We start from the raw sequence: 20,416 nt of genomic DNA, 5'->3' as shown, positions 1-20,416 counted from the left end.
TAGGAGGGAAAGCATACGGCATCATCCACCTCTCTTGGTTGTGTCAGCTTTTCCACCCCAAATGGCATGGTTACCATGTTATGGGATGGGGTCTCCCCTGGCCCTATAGGATTGTTGCTTCTACCAGGCTGCCGTAAGTCAGTCTGGATTGATACAGAAAGCAAGCTCTTAGGACAGAGCATCCAGCGTCATGACATAAGACGTCAGGCAAAAGGAAGAAGGAAACACCTGCAGCGCAGTATTCCTAATCCTGGGCAGTAGGACAGCTACATAACTGTTATGTCTTGACCCTGCTCCATGGAGAAGGGTTGTTAAGAGCAAAGATATTTCCTCAGCCGCGCGCTCCCATGAGATCAGTAGGCATAGCAGGCAGTGGCACGATTGGGTGAACCAATCGCAGTTAAAATGTGACGAGGAAAAGCCAAAGCTTTGTTTACTCAGGAGTACCAGATAACCCCCCTTTTCCCTGAGATCCAGAAAGTAAAGTAAGGAATAACTATACAGACTGATCTCTAGTTCAATGGGGAGTGTTTTCCATAACAGAGCTAAGTTGTCTTTGCCAAGTAATGGAATAAAACGCCCCTCAGAATAGTAAAATGGGCTGAGAGGGTTTCCCAATGAACCCTGGAAACCTGTCCTCCAGTAGAATGTAGAATGGGGGAGCAGAGTGGTTAGGGTTTCCCTGCTTTGTACAGAGTAGTACAGCCCTGTAGTGGGAAAACCAGAGTGGCGCATACCCTGAATGGCTTGACTGGGATTGCTCGCGCCATAGCAGTTAGAGGCAAAAGGCATGGGGTAAACGGGGCCACAGTTTGCCATCCTGCGACGCGTGTGTCAGTGAGACCGGAGGAAAGGCTGATATGCTGACTGTTACCCTTGGCTGAAAACCTGAGAAGGCTCCGGGGGGAGAGCCTGAGGGAGGGGGGGGGGGGCACTGACCCTTCTCCTCCAGTTTCTCATGTGAGCATGGTCACAAAGGTGCGCTGCTGTACAAAGAATAGGGTTTTGTCTTAACGCAGCCCTGAATTCCCACAGCTACAAAACTTGGAGAGGGAAGGAGTTGCAACCGTTAAACCCGAAGAGAGAGGGTAGGGCAGAGTGCCATAGGCCTTGCACACTATTCTCCTCAGCCGCCAGGGCTGTGCCCTAGGTTGGCTGACCCTTCTTACCTTCCCTAGGAGGGATAGAGGGGTTGATCCTTGCTGCGTCTGAAGGGTAAGACTGCTTCCCTACAAGTTTGGCCTGATTCAGGGGCCAAGCCTGTGTCATGGCAGACCGCTGCGTAGCTGGGGATCTCAGTCCCCCAAGGCCAGCTTGTTGCCCTCTCCCAGCTGTGAGGCTGTGGCGAGATTTAGGAACCAACGGGCTGCCAACTTCTGCCCAGGTCTGCAGGGAGGGCAAGTTGAAGGCTTTGGCTTCCTTTTTGCGAATGTCACACTTCTGCCACACAGCTGCGACAATAGGCTCAAACAACTCCTTGGGTGTCACTGGGGCATCCAGAAGGTCCACTTTTCCCATATCTGTTAAGCAGGATATGCTCAGCCAAAGTGCCCTTTCTCCCTCCACCGCTAGGTTCATGGTACGACCACAGCCTTGGATGGCACTATGGGAGGCAAGGAAGCTCAGGTCTGTAATCATACAAATCTCCACCCAAACATCTGGGTCTAGGGTCTCTGAGTCCAGTTGCTTCCCCACCTCCTCCCAGTAGCCTGATATGCCAACAATAAAGAGGTCACATTGAGAGCTCTTATTGCTTCGGCTGATGCCTTGTACCTTTTTCTGAGAAACGGAGGCAGTTAAGCACTCTACCTTCCCAGGGAGTGAGACATTAATAACACGGCATGAGGGGCTGAGGTGGTGAGTCAGTGATGGCTACACCATGGGAGGGTTGCCAAACCCAGATTACTCCATGATGTGTATGTCCAGACTCGGGGTACCTTTAGCAAGAATCCTGCTAGTGAGGGTTTTTTCCACACGCTCTTAGCTTCCCTGAGGCAAGCTGGTACTGCAGGGAGTAGTTCCTTTATCGGGGCTGTTTGGGACTGGTGTCTCTTCCCATCGTATATGTTCCTTGCCAGCCCTGAGCTGACAAGGCTTGATGTCGAGTCTGGCCGTGGCCCACTTGCAGACATGAAGGAGGCCAAACTCCACTGAAGGAGGGGCAGCTCCACTGCACTCAGGTCTGCATGTGTGAGTGGGCGGAAGACATCAGTCCCCAATTCCTGCGCTCTCTCGTTGATCTTCGTGAGTCATCCTCGTCATCCCCTAACTCGCCTTCCCATGACACTACGTCGTCAGATAGTGTGGGGAGGGAGTCAAGGCTATCAATGACTTCACCCCTATCAATGACCTCACCCCAGTTGCGGAGAGCTGAACCTCAGCTGTCGCTGTTGGCTCTGAGGCAAGAGGGGTTATCGAGATAGAAGCACGTTTTAGCATCTTCTTCAGACCTGCTCTCGTAAGCTGTCTAGTGCTCACTGGTCCTCGAGCGCCTCCTGGCCATGTTCCCTATGTATAGAGGATGGGCATCTTTCACCCGCTATCATGGAGCCGCAAGCACAAGAACATGCTGCTGATTGTGGTGCTGATCCAGTTTCTGCAGTTCTGCCTGCGGCTATGGAATCCTAACCTGTTCACTGGTCGTGCTACCTTGTCCCAGACCTGCTGTTTTAACTCTCTCTCTTTATCTACCACACCTGCTGTCTCAACCTCTGAATGCTCGGCTATGAAAAGCCAATTGACATTTACTACTGAGATGCTGACCTGTTGCACCCTCTTTAACCACTGTGATTATTATTTGACCCTGCTGGTCATCTATGAACGTTTGAAAATATTGGAGAACAATCTAGCCTTAATGGCCTTGTACTCTTATAATCTCCACCGGGCACAGCCAGAAGAGGACAGGCCACCCCTCAGAGCCTGGTTCCTCTCTAGGTTTCTTCCTAGGCTCCAGCCTTTCTAGGGAGTTTTTCCTAGCCACCGTGCTTCTACATCCGCATTCTTGCTCGCTGTGGTTTTCAGCTCAGTTTCTGTATAAGCACTTTGTGACAACTGCCTATGTAAAAAGGGCTTTATAAATGAGTGATTGGTTGATAGGGCTCGTCCTTGGACAGGATAACAGTGGTCATTGCGAGGGACAAGGCTTGCTAGGGGGATCGAGCAACTCCTGTTGTAAGAACAGCATATAGACAGCATAGTTAGATGGCATAGTTATAAGCCCTGATGCTGGTGGCTAGCAAATAGTAGCTTGTGTAAACGGTGTACCAAGCTATATACAGTTCATTCTGAAAGTATTTAGACCCCTTGACTTTTTCCATTATTTTTTTCCCCCTCATCAATCTACACACAATACCCCATAATGATGAAGCAAAAACATGTTTTTATAAATGTTTGCTAATTTATTAAATACATATTCTTAAAATATCACATTTATGTAATTATTCAGAACCTTTACTCAGTACTTTGTTGAATTACCGTTGGCAGCAGTTACAGCCTCGAGTCTTCTTGAGTATGACGCTACAAGCTTGGCATACCTGTATTTGGGGAGTTTCTCCCATTCTTTTCTGCAGATCCTCTCAAGCTCTGTCAGGTTGTATGGGGAGTGTCGCTGCACAGCTATTTTCAGGTCTCTCCACAGATGTTCGATCGGGTTCAAGTTTGGGCTCTGGCTGGGCCACTCAAGGACATTCAGGGACTCTTGCGTTGTCTTGGCTGTTTGCTTAAGGTCGTTGTCATGTTGGAAGATGAACTTTCGCCCCAGTCTGAGGTCCTGAGGTCTCTACTTTGCTCCGTTCGTCTTTCCCTGGATCCTGACTAGTCTCCCAGTACCTGCCGCTGAAAATCACCCCCACAGCATGATGCTGCCATCACCACGCTTCACCATAGGGATGGTGGCAGATTTCCTCCATATGTGACGCTTGGCATTCTGGCCAAAGAGTTCAATCTTGGTTTCATCAGACCAGAGAATCTTGTTTCTCATGGTTTGAGAGTCTTTATGTGCCTTTTGGCAAACTCCAAGCAGCCTGTCATATGCCTTTTACTGAGGAGTGGCTTCCGTCTTGCCACTCTATCATAAAGGCCTGATTGGTGGAGTGCTGCAGAGATGGTTGTCCTTCTGGAAGGTTCTCCCATCTCCACAGAGTAACTCTGGAGCTTTGTCAGAGTGACCATTGGGTTTTTTGTCACCTCCCTGACCAAGGCCCTTCTCCTCCGATTGCTGAGTTTGGACAGGTGGCCAGCTCTAGGAAGTGTCTTGGTGGTTCCAAACTTCTTCCGTTTAACAATGATGGAGGCCACTATATTCTTGGGAACCTTCAATGCTGCATAAATGTTGCCGTACCCTTCCCCAGATCTGTGCCTTTGACACAATCCTGTCTCAGAGCTCTACAGACAATTCCTTCGACCTCATGGCTTGGTTTTTGCTCTGACATGCACTATCAACTGTGGGACCTTATTATGGACAGATGTGTGCATTTCCAAATCATGTCCAATCAATTAACTTTACCACAGGTGGACTCCTATCAAGTTGTAGAAACATTTCAAGGATAAACAATGGAAACAAGATGCATCTGAGATCAATTTCGAGTGTCATAGCAAAGGGTCTGAATACTTATGTAAATAAATAAAATAACAACTTTTTAATACATTTGCAAAAATGTCTAAAAACCTGTTTTCACTTTGTCATTATGGGGTATTGTGTGTAGATTGAAACATTTTTATTTTATACATTTTAGAATAAGGCTGTAGTGTAACAAAATGTGGACAATGGGAAGGGGTCTGAATACTTTCCGAATGCATTGTAGTTAGGAGCCTTGTGCCTAACTGCTAACAATATTGATCACCATATTACGCTATAGCCATGAGGCTAGTGGAGCGTTAGTGGTAAAGGTGTGCCGTGGCTAGCTCAGTGCTGGCTGAAGGAAACTGAGTGATTGAGAATGTTCTCCCACGACCGACAGTGCCATGAAGGCTGAGAGGGTCGGTGTAGTTATTAACACAATGGGTGAACGCAGGTTAACTAGACTAGAGAAGGGAGCCAGCAATGCTACCATATTGCTGGTAGGGTATGCTAGTGAATTTAGCTTGCCTCTTAGCAAGATAGCCAAGTTAGCTTTGCAGCATGACTTAACACTGGAGCCGCCATACAGTGGCAAGAAAAAGTATGTGAACCCTTTGGAATTACCTGGATTTCTGCATACATTTGACATAACATTTGATCTGATCTTTATCTAAGTCACAACAATAGACAAACTCAGTGTGCTTAAACTAATAATACACAAATTATTGTATTTTTCTTGTCTATATTGAATAGATAATTTAAACATTCACAGTCTAGGTAGGAAAAAGTATGTGAACCCCTAGGCTAATGACTTCTCCAAAGCTAATTGGCGTCAGGAGTCAACTAACCTGGAGGCGAATCAATGAGACGAGATTGGAGATTTTGGTTAAAGCTGCCCTGCCCCATAAAAAAACACTCACAAAATTTGAGTTTGCTATTAACAAAAAGCATTGCCTGGTGTGAACCATGCCTCGAACAAAAGAGATCTCAGAAGATTTGTTGCCTTGCATAAAGCTGGAAAGAATGACAAAAGTATCTCTAAATGTCAGTCCACGGTAAGACACATTCAAATTTCAGCACTGTTGCTACTCTCCCTAGGAGTGGTCGTCCTGCAAAGATGACTGCAAGAGCACAGTGCAGAATGCTCAATGAGGTTAAGAAGAATCCTAGAGTGTCAGCTAAAGACTTATAGAAATCTCTGGAAGATGCTAACATCTCTGTTGACGAGTCTACAATATGTAAAACACAAAATAAGAATGGTGTTCATGGGAGGACACCATGGAAGAAGCCACTGCTGTCCAGAAAAACATTGCTGCACGTCTGAAGTTCGCAAAAGAGCACCTGGATGTTTCACAGCGCTACTGTCAAACTATTCTGTGGACAGATTAAACTAAAGTTGTGTTGTTTGGATGGAACACAACACTATGTGTGGAGAAAAAAAAGGCACAGCACACCAACATCAAAACCTCATTCCAACTGTAAAGTATGGTGGAGGGAGCGTCATGGTTTTGGGCTGTTTTGCTGCCTCAGGGCCTGGACAGCTTGCTATCATCGACAGAAAAAATGAATTCCCAAGTTTATCAAGACATTTTACAGGAGAATGTAAGGCTATCTGTCCGCCAATTGAAGCTCAACAGAAAGGTGACGCAACAGGACAACAACCCAAAAGACAGAAGTAAATCAACAACAGAATGGCTTGAACAGAAGAAAATACGCCTTCTGGAGTGGCCCAGTCAGTCCTGACCTCAACCCTATTGAGATGCTGTGGCATGACCTCAAGAGAGCGGTTCACACCAGACATCCCGAGAGTATTGTGGAACTGAAACAGTTTTGCAAAGAGGAATGGTCCAAAATTACTCCTATTGTGCAGGTCTGATCCGCAACTACAGAAAACGTTTGGTAAATATATATTTTTTTACCCCAAAATAATAACAATGTCCTGCTCCTTCCCTGACTTTTGTATTTTGCATTGCTCATTTGTCCGAATTTTGAAATTACAAATAGAAATGTATTTGGAGCCTTTTTCCCTTTTTTTCACACCTATTCCCAACTTAATCTGCCAAGACAATGCGCTATAGTAGGACGTTGGTACCCAGCCAGGCACTAATGTGTCAGTCTTTCCTCGCTCAATGAATGACACATGGATGAATGGGTGATAATTGTGCACATTATTTCACAATTTAATTTAAATTAGGTGTAATGATGAGTTTGTTTTATGCCTATTTACCAGCATTGGAGCACATGTTAATAATTTTATATCATTCTCTTTTACATTTTCTTTGTAAAAATAAGCTGTTACAGGACTGTTTTATTTACTATAACTCTATTACTAATCACATTTATTGTAAGGGAAACAAAATATTCTACTTGTTGCAGTAGGCCTTTAGAATAATGTAGAACATCCTTGACTCTATCCAAGTTGATGAGCGAGGGGAAACAAACGATGCCAGTCCATCAAATCTACACCTAAACTATACCTAAACTAATTTCACACATAATAAAAGATAACCTAAAGACAAGATTCATTTGAAGATAGTCTGATGAGTACAAATATTATCAATTGTCCAATTGTACATAAAGAGATTGGCGCAGCTTGGAGTTGACAGGAGCAGGGAAAGGAGCATCACTTTATCAAATGCAGGTAAAATGTTTTGATGCAGGTAAAATGTAAAAAATGTTGATGCAGGTAAAATGTTTTGATTTCTATATAGTATCATAAAGAGCATATTCTGCAGTTTCTATGACACTTACCTTCATCAAATAACTCTCAAAATGCAATAAGTGGATTTATTTTTCCAAATATTATTATTTGCAAGAATATCCGCGCTGACCATGAATTCAGCACATGACCACTCGCATAGCATGACCACTCGCATCCTTGACTCTATCCTGAGTGGTGCAGCGGTCCAAGGCACTGCATCTCACTGCAAGAGGCATCACTACAGTCCCTGGTTCAAATCCAGGCTGTATTACATTCGGCCGTGATTTGGAGACCCCGTGGGCGGCGCACAATTGACCCAGCGTCGTCCGGGTTTGGCCAGGTAGGCCGTCATTGTAAATAACAATTTGTTCTTAAATGACTTGCCTAGTTAAATAAAGGTAACATTTTTTAAAAATCAACAAATAACTATTGTTATATTTTTACAAGGGTATATTTCCACAAATATTTCTTCATACAATTCATCCTTTATAATTGTTTATGCACTATCAAGCATTGGTGCTTATGTTTGCACAACTTGCGGGTTGATATTCATCTGATGCGTATAGTAATGGGGACACCCAGCAACGTTCTCAACGTTTTCTAGTGGGTACTTATAGGCTGAAAGGCCAGGCGGTTCTAGTGTCAACCAAGTCTCAATAGCTAGCAGTGACGCTAGCTACCAAAGGAGACTGAGAAGTAGAAATGTAATTTCTACTCGTAAACAAAAACCTTACAGTTACTACTCAACCTCTCGACAGGGTCTGAAGACATACACTCAGCAGCAATATCCTTCACGGTTTGATGGTGAGCAGATTAAGCAGGCAAACAGGTATACAGTCGATATGAGAAGAGCTAGAGTAGTGACACTCTTCGTGAGGAAGAGAAGCGAGAACAACCAGAGGTCCGGAGACTGGCTTCTTTTATGGAAGTGAGGGTCTCACCTGTCTGTCTCCGACAGATGCTTTTGTTAGGTACTTCCGAGAGAGTAGGTGGTCCTTGCAAACCCCCACTTGATACATCGAAACAAGTATTTGAAAGAGAACACCATTGAGAAAACCATTGGGTCCTTATCATCGCTTGTGCGTCTTAGCAAAGAAAGTTTCTACTCCTTTTAGAGTGTTGTTCCTTGAGCATTTTAGAAAATACCATTTTCACTCGCTTTAGAGTATTTCTGGTCTTATAGGAACATGGCCCTATCCTGTGCTATCTTAATTAATGCAGCATTTGATCCGGCCTTTGTCCCTCTCCCTGGTCTTATCCCAACCGCTGTCTGGTGTTTGCTTGGTTCTATTCAAGCCCCTGTCTCCACAATAAACACAGACAAAAACAGTCTCCACAACACACACAGACAAAACAAGATGGATGCCCTGGCCTCTCAAACAGACAGAAGTGCTTTAATCTTGGTTCTCTGCCATGGTGATGGCACGACAACAGGGAAACCGTCTGTAGTGTCCCAATCCCCCACGTCCTGTTCGTCTGTCGCCTAGCGTGAGGTTATGAAAATGGCCATGCACTTTCCATTCCCCTCCTGGTGAAGGGGCCAGAGTGGGAGACCCTTTGAAGCTTAATCAGGGCTTTACCACACAAAAGAATATTAATGTCGCTTTCGCCGCTTGTTCACAAAAGCCTATTCCTAGGCTGTGATCTACAGTTTCTTTTTCATTTCTGTGTGTGGGTGTGAGGGTGCAAGAGAGACCGAGGGGGAGCATGGTTGCCATGGTTATACGCGCTCTTTTACTTTGTGTGATTGTTAGGGGTGTACTCACAAAAAATGGAAAGAAAAAAACTTTAATCATGTGTATTAAATGGCTTATTAATTTTCCACTCAATCTAATTTGGGCTTGCATTCTTGATAGACAACAGTTCTGTGCAGCTACAAAAGAACACCTCAAAGTTAAAGCACTTACAGTATACATGATTAAGATTCTTTTTTTTATCATGACCTGACAAAGTATAATTTGAGTTGCATAGCAACAACTTGATGATACATAGCCATAATGATAGATGGCTCCTACTATCTGTGACTGAAATGACCTCTCCTTACATAAATTACATGCTATCTAATGGGATAAAGATACAAACTTTGATAGGTGAGGCAGATATACAATATTTAGATATGGGTGGCAGGTACAGTAGTCACTGCACCTATCTGGTGTATGTGACAAAACGTTTTTGTATTTTTGTTGTATTTATTTTTTTTGATTCTCTGAGCAGAAAGGAGCTTCTTTTATATAGATAGTGACCAAGGTTGTGATTTTCCTATTTTATGAATGGTTGATACAGTGTGTAGAAGATGTTCAAGTGCAGCTCAGCTGCATACTGACATGGTTAGGGAAATGGAGCTTCAACCCATACAGCAGGGGTAGGCAACTAGATTCAGCCCCGGACCAATTTTTGTCGGAGTGAATGGTCGGGAGGCCGGAAAATAATTATAATCATTTGTAGACCACAACTAAGCCCAAAAAGAGATTGCGGTGAAAAATAACAATCATTTCATACCTTGATTACATTGAGGCACGATCACATAAACGTCCTCTCACTGTCAACTGTGTTTATTTTCAGCAAACTTAACATGCGTAAATATTTGTGTGAACATAACAAGATTCAACAACTGAGACATAAACTGAACAAGTTCCACAGACATGTGCCTAACAGAAATGGAATAATGTGTCCCTGAACAAAGGGGGGGGGTCAAAATCAAAAGTAACAGTCAGTATCTGGTGTGGCCACCAGCTGCATTAAGTACTGCAGTGCATCTCCTCCTCATGGACTGCACCAGATTTGCAGGTTCTTGCTGTGAGATGTTTCTCCATTCTTCCACAGAGGCACCTGCAAGTTCCCAGACATTTCTGGGGGAATGACCCTAGCCCTCACCCTCCAATCCAACAGGTCCCAGACGTGCTCAATGGGATTGAGATCCGTGCTCTTCGCTGTCCATGGCAGAACACTGACATTCCTGTCTTGCAGGAAATCACGCACAGAACAAGCAGTATGGCTGGTGGCATTGTCATGCTGGAGGGTCATGTCAGGATGAGCCTGCAGGAAGGGTACCACATGAGGTAGGAGGATGTCTTCCCTGTAACGCACAGCATTGAGATTGCCTGCAATGCCAACAAGCTCAGTCCGATGATGCTGTGACACACCACCCCAGACCATGACGGACCCTCCACCTCCAAATTGATCCCGCTCCAGAGTACAGACCTTGGTGTAGCACTCATTCGTTCGACAATAAACTTCAATCCAAACATCACCCGTGGTGAGAAAACCGCGACCCTTCAGTGAAGAGCACTTTTTGCCAGTCCTGTCTGGTCCAGCGACGGTGGTTTAGTGCCCATAGTCGACCTTGTTGGCGGTGATGTCTGGTGAGGACTTGCCTTACAACAGGCCTACAAGCCCTCAGTCCAGCCTCTCTCAACCTATGGCGGACAGTCTGAGCACTGATGGTGGGATTGTGCATTCCTAGTGTAACTCGGGCAGTTGTTGTTGCCATCCTGTACCTGTCCCACAGGAGTGATGTTCGGTTGTACCAATCCTGTGCAGGTGTTGTTACACATGGTCTGCCACTGCGAGGACGATCTGATGTCCATACTGTCTCCCTGTAGCACAGTCTTAGGCATCTCACAGTACAGACATTGCAATTTATTGCCCTGGCCACATCTGCAGTCCTCATGCCTCCTTGCAGCATGCCCAAGACACATTCACGCAGATGAGCAAGGACCCTGGACATCTTTCTTTTGGTGTTTTTCAGAGTCAGTAGAAAGGCCTTTTTAGTGTCCTAAGTTTTCATAACTGTGACCTTAATTGCCTACAGTCTGTAAGCTGTCAGTGTCTTAACGACCATTCCACAGGTGAATGTTCATTAATTGTATATGGTTCATTGAGCAAGCATGGGAAACAGTGTTTAAACCCTTTGCAATTAAGATCTGTGAAGTTATTTGGATTTTTACGAAATATCTTTGAAAGACAGGGTCCTGAAAAAAGCAGGTTTCTTTTTTTGCTAAGTTTATGTCCATTTTTGATTTTACAGTCCTTTTTGTCCAAAAACTACCCCCCCCCCAAAAAAAAAGGTCGACCGATTAGAGGTCGACCGATTATGATTTTTCAACGCCGATACCGATTATTGGAGGACCAAAAAAAAAAAAAGATTCTGATTAATCGGCCGGTTTAAAAAAAATTAAAAAATGTATTTGTAATAATGACAATTACAACAATACTGAATGAACACTTATTTTAACTTAATTTAATACATCAATAAAATCAATTTAGCCTCAAATAAGTAATGAAAATTGCTCAATTTGGTTTAAATAATGCAAAAACAAAGTGTTGGAGAAGAAAGTAAAAGTACAATATGTGCCATGTAAAAAAGCTAACGTTTAAGTTCCTTGCTCAGCACATGAGAACATATGAAAGCTGGTGATTCCTTTTAACATGAGTCTCCAATATTCCCAGGTAAGAAGTTTTAGGTTGTAGTTATTATAGGAATTATAGGACTACTTCTCTCTATACCATTTGTATTTCATATACCTTTGACTATTGGATGTTCTTATTGGCACTTTAGTATTGCCAGTGTAACAGTATAGCTTCCGTCCCTTTCTTCGCCCCACCTGGGCTCGAACCAGGAACACATCGACAACAGCCAACCTCGAAGCATCGTTACCTATCGCTCCACAAAAGCCGCGACCCTTGCAGGGCAAGGGGAACAACTACTCCAAGTCTCAGAGCGAGTGACGTCACCGATTGAAACGCTATTAGCGCGCACCGCGCTAACTAGCTAGCCATTTCACATCGGTTACACCAGCCTAATCTCGGGAGTTAGGCTTGAAGTCATAAACAGCTCAATGCTTGAAGCACAGCGAAGAGCTGCTGGCAAACGCACGAAAGTGCTGTTTGAATGAATGCTTACCAGCCCGCTGCTGCCTACCATCGCTCAGTCAGACTGCTCTATCAAATATAAAATCATAGACTTAATTATAACTTAATAACACACAGAAATACGAGTCTTTGGTCATTTAATATGGTCAAATCCGGAAACTATCATTTCGAAAACAAAACGTTTATTCTTTCAGTGAAATACGGAACCGTTCCATATTTTATCGAATGGGTGGCATCCCTAAGTCTAAATATTGCTGTTACATTGTACAACCTTCAATGTTATGTCATAATTATGTACAATTCTGGCAAATTAATTACGGTCTTTGTTAGGAATAAATGGACTTCACACAGTTCGCAACAAGCCAAGGCGGCCCAAACTGCTGCATATACCCTGACTGCTTGCACGGAACGCAAGAGAAGTGACACAATTTCCCTAGTTATAAGAAATTCATGTTAGCAGGCAATATTAACTAAATATGCAGGTTTAAAAATATATGCTTGTGTATTGATTTTAAAGAAAGGCATTGATGTTTATGGTTAGGTACACATTGGTGCAACGACAGTGCTTTTTTCGTGAATGCGCTTGTTAAATCATCACCCGTTTGGCGAAGTAGGCTGTGATTCGATGAGAAATTAACAGGCACCGCATTGTTTATATGCAACGTAGGACACGCTAGTTAAACTAGTAATATCATCAACCATGTGTGGTTAACTAGTGATTATGTTAAGATTGATCGTTTTTTATAAGATAAGTTTAATACTAGCTAGCATCTTGCTGCCCTCGCGAAACAGGTAGTTGGCCTGCCATGCAGGCTCCTCGTGGAGTGCAATGTAAGGCAGGTGGTTAGAGCGTTGGACTAGTAACCAGAAGGTTGCAAAAATGAATCCCCGAGCTGACATGGTAAAAATCTGTCGTTCTGCCCCTGAACAAGGCAGTTAAGCCACTGTTCCTAAGCCGTCATTGAAAATAAGAATGTGTTCTTAACTGACTTGCCTAGTTAAATAAAGGTATAAAAAAATATATACAAATTCCGCCACAATCGGTGTCCAAAAATACCGATTACCGATTGTAATGAAAACTTGAAATCGGCCCTAATTTTTCGGCCCTTCCGATTAAATGGTCGACCTCTAATATGTATATAAATATACAGTTGAAGTCGGAAGTTTACATACACCTTAGCCAACTACATTTAAACTCAGTTTTTCACAATTCCTGACATTTAATCCTAGTAAAAATTCCCTGTTTTAGGTCAGTTAGGATCACCACTTAATTTTAAGAATGTGAAATGTCAGAATAATAGTAGAGAGAATGATTTATTTCAGCTTTTATTACTTTGATCACATTCCCCGTGGGTCAGAAGTTTACATACACTCAATTAGTATTTGGTAGCATTGCCTTTAAATTGTTTAACTTGGGTCAAACATTTTGGGTAGCCTTCCACAAGCTTCCCACAATAAGTTGAATTTTGGCCCATTCCTCCTGACAGAGCTGGTGTAACTGAGCCAGGTTTGTAGGCCTCTTTGCTCGCAAACACTTTTTAAGTTCTGCCCACAAATTTTCTTTAGGTTTGAGGTCAGGGCTTTGTGATGGCCACTCCAATACCTTGACTTTGTTGTCCTTAAAACCTGTTAGGGCTAGGGGGCAGCATTTGCACGTCTGGATAAAAAAATGTACCCGATTTAATCTGGTTACTAATCCTACCCAGTAACTAGAATATGTATATACTTATTATATATGGATAGAAAACACTCTAAAGTTTCTAAAACTGTTTGAATGGTGTCTGTGAGTATAACAGAACTCATTTGGCAGGCAAAACCCTGGCTTTTTTATGGCGGTTCTGGAGCAGTGGCTTCTTCCTTGCTGAGCGGCCTTTCAGGTTATGTCAATATAGGACTCGTTTTACTGTGGATATAGATACTTTTGCACCTCTCTCCTCCAGCATCTTCACAAGGTCCTTTGCTGTTGTTCTGGGATTGATTTGCACTTTTCACACCAAAGTACGTTCATCTCTAGGAGACAGAACGTGTCTCCTTCCTGAGCGGTATGACGGCTGCGTGGTCCCATGGTGTTTATACTTGCGTACTATTGTTTGTACAGATGAATGTGGTACCTTCAGGCGTTTGGAAATTGCTCCCAAGGATGAACCAAACTTGTAGAGGTCTTCAATTGTTTTTCTGAGGTCTTGACGGATTTCCTTTGATTTTTTCCATGATGTCAAGCAAAGTCACAGAGTTTGAAGGTAGGCCTTGAAATACATCCACAGGTACACCTCCAATTGACTCAAATGATGTCAATTAGCCTATCAGAAGCTTCTAAAGCCATGTCATAATTTTCTGGAATTTTCCAAGCTGTTTAAAGGCACAGTCAACTTAGTGTATGTAAACTTCTGACCCAGCTAACCTCGATAATTACTCTAAACTACACAATTATCTTAGATACAAAGACAGCAAAGACAACTATGTAGCTAGCTAACACTACACTAATCAAATCGTTCCGTTGTAATGTATTAGTTTCTACAGTGCTGCTAGTTGGTAGAAGTTGGCTAGCTAGCAGTGTTGACTAAGTTTTGGAGAACGGCGTCACAAAGGACAAAAATAGCTGGCTAGCTAACCTCGATAATTACGCTAAACTACACAATTATCTTTGATACAAAGACAGCTATGTAGCTAGCAAAAAAATTGCTCAGATCAAACAAATCAAACCGTTGTAATGTAATGAAATGTAATATTACCTGCGGAGCGAAGTGCAGCACGACTACTCGGTAGTTATTGGGGTCATCAGGAGCATGCCCAGGCGTTGTAGGGAGGTCATACAGGCACTTGGAGGCCACACACACTACTGAGCCTCATTTTGACTTGTTTTAAGGACATTACATCAAAGTTGGATCAGCCTGTAGTGTGGTTTTCCACTTTAATTTTGAGTGTGACTCCAAATCCAGACCTCCATGGGTTGATCAATTGGATTTCCATTGATTATTTTTGTGTGATTTTGTTGTCAGCACATTCAACTATGTAAAGAAAAAAGTATTTAATAAGATTATTTCTTTCATTCAGATCTAGGATGTGTTGTTTAAGTGTTCCCTTTATTTTTTTGAGCAGTATATATATATATATATATATATATATATATATATAAATTACTGAAAACTTTGGAGGGACAAAAAAAAAGGACTCGCGGGCCAGTTTTTGGAGAGAGAGAGAGTTGGGAGAGAGTTGAGAGAGTTGAGACAGCAGGTCCGGGACAAGATAGCACAACCGGTGAACAGATCAAGGTTCCATAGCGCAGGCAAAACAGTAGAAACTGGATCAGCAGTATGACCAGGTGGACTGGGGACGTGGACAGCCAGTAGTCGTCAGGCCAGGTAGTCCTGAGGCATGGTCATAGGGCTCAGGTAATCTGGGAGGGGAGGGAGAGGGAGAGATGGGAGAATTAGATGGAGCATGCCTAAGATCACACAGGACACCTGATAAGACAGGAGAATTGCGCCAGTGTCAGTCAGACAGACTGACCCTAGACCCCTGGCACGTAGACTATTGCAGCATACTGGAGACTGAGACGGGGGTGTCGGGGGACACTGGGCCCGTCCAAAGTTACACCCGGACAGTGCCAACTAGGCAGGATATAACCCCATCCACTTTGCCAATTACAGCCCCCACACCACAAATGGGATATCAACAGGCCACTAACTTACTAACCTGAGACAAGGCCGAGTATAGCCCACGAAGATCTCCCCAACCACACAAGCCCAAGGACAGGAAGGATGGGAGCCATTGACTCAGCCCCCATAATAGGGTCAGAAGCAAAGAATCCCAGTGGAGAGAGGGGAGCTGACCAGGCAGAGACAGCAAGGGTGGTTTGTCATTCCAGTGCCTTGCAGTTCACCTTTGCACCCCTGGGCCAGACTACACTCAAGAGATGAAGAAGAGATGAGTCTTCAGTAAAGACAGAGTTGAGACAGATTCTGTGTCTCTCACATGGATCAGCAGACCATTCCATAAAAATGGAGCTCTGTAGGAGAAAGCCCTGCCTCCAGCTGTTTGCTTAGAAATTCTAGGAACAATAAGAAGGCATGCGTCTGTACGGCAGGACCAAATCGACTAGATAGGTAGGAGCAAATCCATGTAATGCTTTGTAGGTTAGCAGTAAAACCTTGAAATCATCCCAAGCCTTAACAGGAAGCCAGTGTATTAAGGCTAGCACTGGAGTAATATGATCACATTTTTGTGTTCTAGTAAAGATTCTTGCCGTCGTATTAAGCGCTAGCTGAAATGTGTTTTGTGCCTTATCTGGGTAGCCGGAGTGTAGAGCATTGCAGTAGGTTCCATGTGGCTCAGTTGGTAGAGCATGGCACTTGCAATGTCAGGGTTGTGGGTCGATTCCCACGGGGGACAAGTACAGGTGGAAAAGTATGAAAATGTATGCACTCTACTGTCAATTGCTCTGGATAAGACCATCTAATAAAATGTAAATGTAGTCTAATCTTGAAGTGACAAAAGCGTGGATTAGCATTTTTGCATTATTTTTGGACAAAATGTTTCACATTTTTGAAATGTTAGGAAGATGGAAAAAGGCTGCTCTTGAAATATTTTTTTATATGTTAGTCTAAAGAGAAATCAGGGTCCAGAGTAACGCTGAGGTCCTTCAGTTTTATTTGAGACAACTGTACAACCGTCGAGATTCATTGTCAGATCAGACAGCAGATCTCTTTGTTTCTTGAGACCTAGAACTAGCATCTCTGTTTTGTCCGAGTCTAAAAGTAAAACATTTGCCGCCATCCACTGAAACACAGACTTCGAGGGTGTCGTCTGCATAGCAGTGAAAGTTTACATAGAATTTCCAAATGACATCACCAAGAAGTAGCATATATAGTAAAAATAATAGTGGTCCTAGAACGGAACCTTAAGGAATACTGAAACTTACCATTGATTTTTCAGAGGACAAACCATCCAAAGAGACAAATTGATATGGATCTAAACCAGGCAAGAACTTGTCTGTGTAGACCAATTATGGTATCCAATCTCTCCAGAAGAATGTGGTGATTGATGGTGGCGAAAGCGGCACTAAGGTCTATGAGCACGAGAATAGACGCAGAGCCTTGGTCTGACGCCAAACTATTAAGGATTGGACCCTTTTTAAAATTTTGGCGTAAAGTGACATACCCAAATCTAACTGCCTGTAGCTCAGGACCGGAAGCAAGGATATGCATATTATTGATACCATTTGAAAGGAAACACTTTGAAGTTTGTGGAAATGTGAAGTTAATGTAGGAGAATATAACGCATTAGACCTGGTAAAAGATAACATGCTGACACATCTAGTTTGCTGGGCGGGGTGGGTGTGGGGCCAGAAACAGCAGGGGTTCAAACTTTAGAACCCAGTTGAATATAAAAATGTATTTTATCAAACAAAACTATGCTACATTTTATCTCTGGGACCATCAGGATGGCAAATCAGACAAATATTACTAAATATAAGTACATTATTTACCTTCAGAGGTGAATGTATCAAACCAGTTGCCATTATAAAAGTTTTTTGTTGTTGTGCACTCTCCTCACACAATAGCATTGTATTTTTTCACTGTAATAGCTACTGTAAATTGGAGAGTTAGATTAACAAGAATATAAGCTTTCTGCCAATATAAGACATGTCTATGTCCTGGGAAATGTTGTTGTTACTTACAACGTCATGCTAATCACATTAGCGCATGTTAGCTCAACCATCCCGGGGGAGGGACACCAATCCCGTAGAGATTTAAAAGGTATTTACCACCTTCCCCAGTGTGGTCTCTGTACTATGATGGGGTCTAAAACCAGACTGGAACATTTTCTATACATTATTTGTCTTCAGAATGGCAGTAATTTGCTGAGCAACAGCTTTTTCTAAAATGTTTGAGAGGAATGGGCGATTCGATATCGGCTGATATTCTTTTCAATTTTCCAGTTCAAGGTTTGGCTTTTTCAGGAAAGGTTTATTACTGACACTTTTAGTGAGTTTGGTACACATCTGGAGGATAGGGAGCCGTTTATTATGTTCAACATAGGAGGGCCAAGCACATGAAGTAGCTCTTTCAGTAGTTTAGTTGGAATTGGGGCCAGTAGACAGCTGGAAGGTTTAGAGGCCGTGACTATTTTTGTGAATGTTTCAAGAGATACAGGATTAAAAAACATGAGTGTTTCCACTCAATTTACTCCCCCCACCCACACCACCCTCCAATCCAAAGTTCCCTAGTATCCTCCAAGATAGTACAGTATATCACGAAGCAAGGAGGCCTCTCTCTCTGTCAGTTTAGTGGGACAGTGAGACAAAAGCTCTTGTGTGGGTCCCGGCCCAGATGCAGGTGGGCACCTATAGCAGTTCAGGAGACTACACTTAGAAAAAAAGAGTTCCAAAAGGGTTCTGCGGCTGTCCCCATAGGAGAACCCACTTTGGTTTCAGATAAAACCCTTTTTGGTTCCGGGTAGAACTCTTTTGGGTTCCATGTAGAACCCTCTGTCGAAACAGTTCTACATGACACCTAAAAGGGTTCTACCTGGAACCAAAAGGGGTTCTTCAAAGGGTTCTCCTATGGGGACAGCCAAATAACCCTTTTTGGTTCTAGATAGCACCTTTGTTTTTAAGAGTGTAGACCTCCCCCAGGAGAGGGCCTTTCTGTTGCATCACACCTACTTGCTTCTTCCTCTGTATTCTTCCACTCACTGTGGTCCGCATTCCGCAAGGCTGTGTATTTCTCTGTGTCCACAGGTCAGGAGTAGACAACAAGAGGCAGCCTCAGAGATCCATTTAGATAAAGCACAGAAGTCATCAGTGCACAGGATTTATCTCGTTATTAATCCCAAACTTTGGGTCTAAGCCAGACTTGTCAATAAATCCCTTTAGTCAAGTCTTTGAGCACAAGTCAGAGTCAGAGTATTTTTTTTAACACGAGTCAGGGTCAAGTCTCAAGTCTTTGAGGATGTTTTCGGGTCGAGTCTCAAGTCAGCCTCTCACTTTGTAATGTATGAGTTATAATAAGGTTGTTCTTATGTTGTGGTTGTTTTACAGGTAATGTACTTCAGCTCGTTGTTCCCCTACGTAGTACTGATCTGTTTCCTGGTCAGGGCTCTGCTCCTCAAGGGATCCGTGGATGGGATCCGACACATGTTCACACCCAAGGTACAGTATCCTAACCCTAATGCTTACCCAAGGTACAGTACATTGCAGGGGTTGGAACCGGTTCAGGGAACAGAACAGAAAACTGGAAAAGAACAACATTTTCAGAGGAACAGAATCAGAACCGGGAACGAAAGTGATCTATACAGTTCCAGAACAAAACCGTTATTTTAAAAGCATGGAAACTGGTTAATAACATTATTTTACGTTTCAGCATTTTTTTCCAGTCTCACAAAACTCTGTCACTCAGAAACTTAAGCCTTGTTTCCATTGGCAATTTGAAGTCAAGCCAGGTTGGGCTGGCCTTGGTGGGCTAGCTCAAATTGCATTTCCACTGCCCCCAGAAATTAGAAATGATGTAATGTTGCTAGGTTGCCAATATGTGACTGCAGCTGGCTTCGCTAATGTTGCTAGCTAGCTTGGAAGATGTTGAAGAATTTAATTCATCCTCACCATGCTGTAACTAACCCTCCCCTATACTCCTGCCAGTACCAGCCAGACTCAGAGCAATGTATTTCGCTTCCTAACGTTAGCAAGCTAGCTACATGGTTAGCGTCATTGCTAGAATAACAGGCTAGCTAGCTAAATTCCTACCTTGCTTGCCATGGCATTGGTTATTAGCTAGCTAACTAAGCAAACGAGACAACAGGTTTGATATGATGTAGCTAGCTAGCTTTCGATATGACTTGGCCAGCTAATATTCCTGCTAGCTCACATTAGCTAGCTAGCTAGCTAGCTAGCTTGTTTCAACTCGGATTTGCTGGCTAACATTAGGTAGCTAGCATTCAAGGGCTGAATGTTCTCATAAAAGTTTGTGTAGTGCAAAAATGTATGAAGGATCCAGCTATGGTGGTTATTATAATGGCGCCATAGGGGATGGCTGCCGTTTTACGGGCTGCTAACCAACTGTGCTGTTTTGTTTTTTCGCATTGTTTCTAACTCATTTTGTACATAATGTTTCTGCTACCATTTCTTGTGACCGAAAAGAGCGTCTGGACAGCAGAACTGCGATTACTCACCTCGAACATTACAAATCCTTTTTATTTAATGAGTCTGATGCAAAGGATATAGTGCTTTGTCAAGACAAGGCCCAAATCCACGTCATCAACATGAAGAGGAAAAGGGGGAGGAGGGT

General features: G+C 43.3%; 1 protein-coding gene across 1 annotated transcript in view; it reads left to right on the top strand.

The window, feature by feature from the left end:
- Positions 1-20,416, top strand: part of LOC106573109 (sodium-dependent neutral amino acid transporter B(0)AT2) — a 62,105-nt gene that overhangs the window by 23,864 nt on the left and 17,825 nt on the right. Inside the window, exon 6 of the mRNA XM_014147819.2 lies at positions 19,174-19,284. Coding sequence (XP_014003294.2) covers positions 19,174-19,284 — 111 coding nt within the window. The remainder of the gene's footprint in view (positions 1-19,173; positions 19,285-20,416) is intronic.

The sequence above is a fragment of the Salmo salar genome, chromosome ssa16 (genome assembly GCF_905237065.1).
Source record: "Salmo salar chromosome ssa16, Ssal_v3.1, whole genome shotgun sequence".
NCBI classification, from domain to species: domain Eukaryota; kingdom Metazoa; phylum Chordata; class Actinopteri; order Salmoniformes; family Salmonidae; genus Salmo; species Salmo salar.
This window is presented reverse-complemented; position numbering and strand designations above follow the sequence as displayed.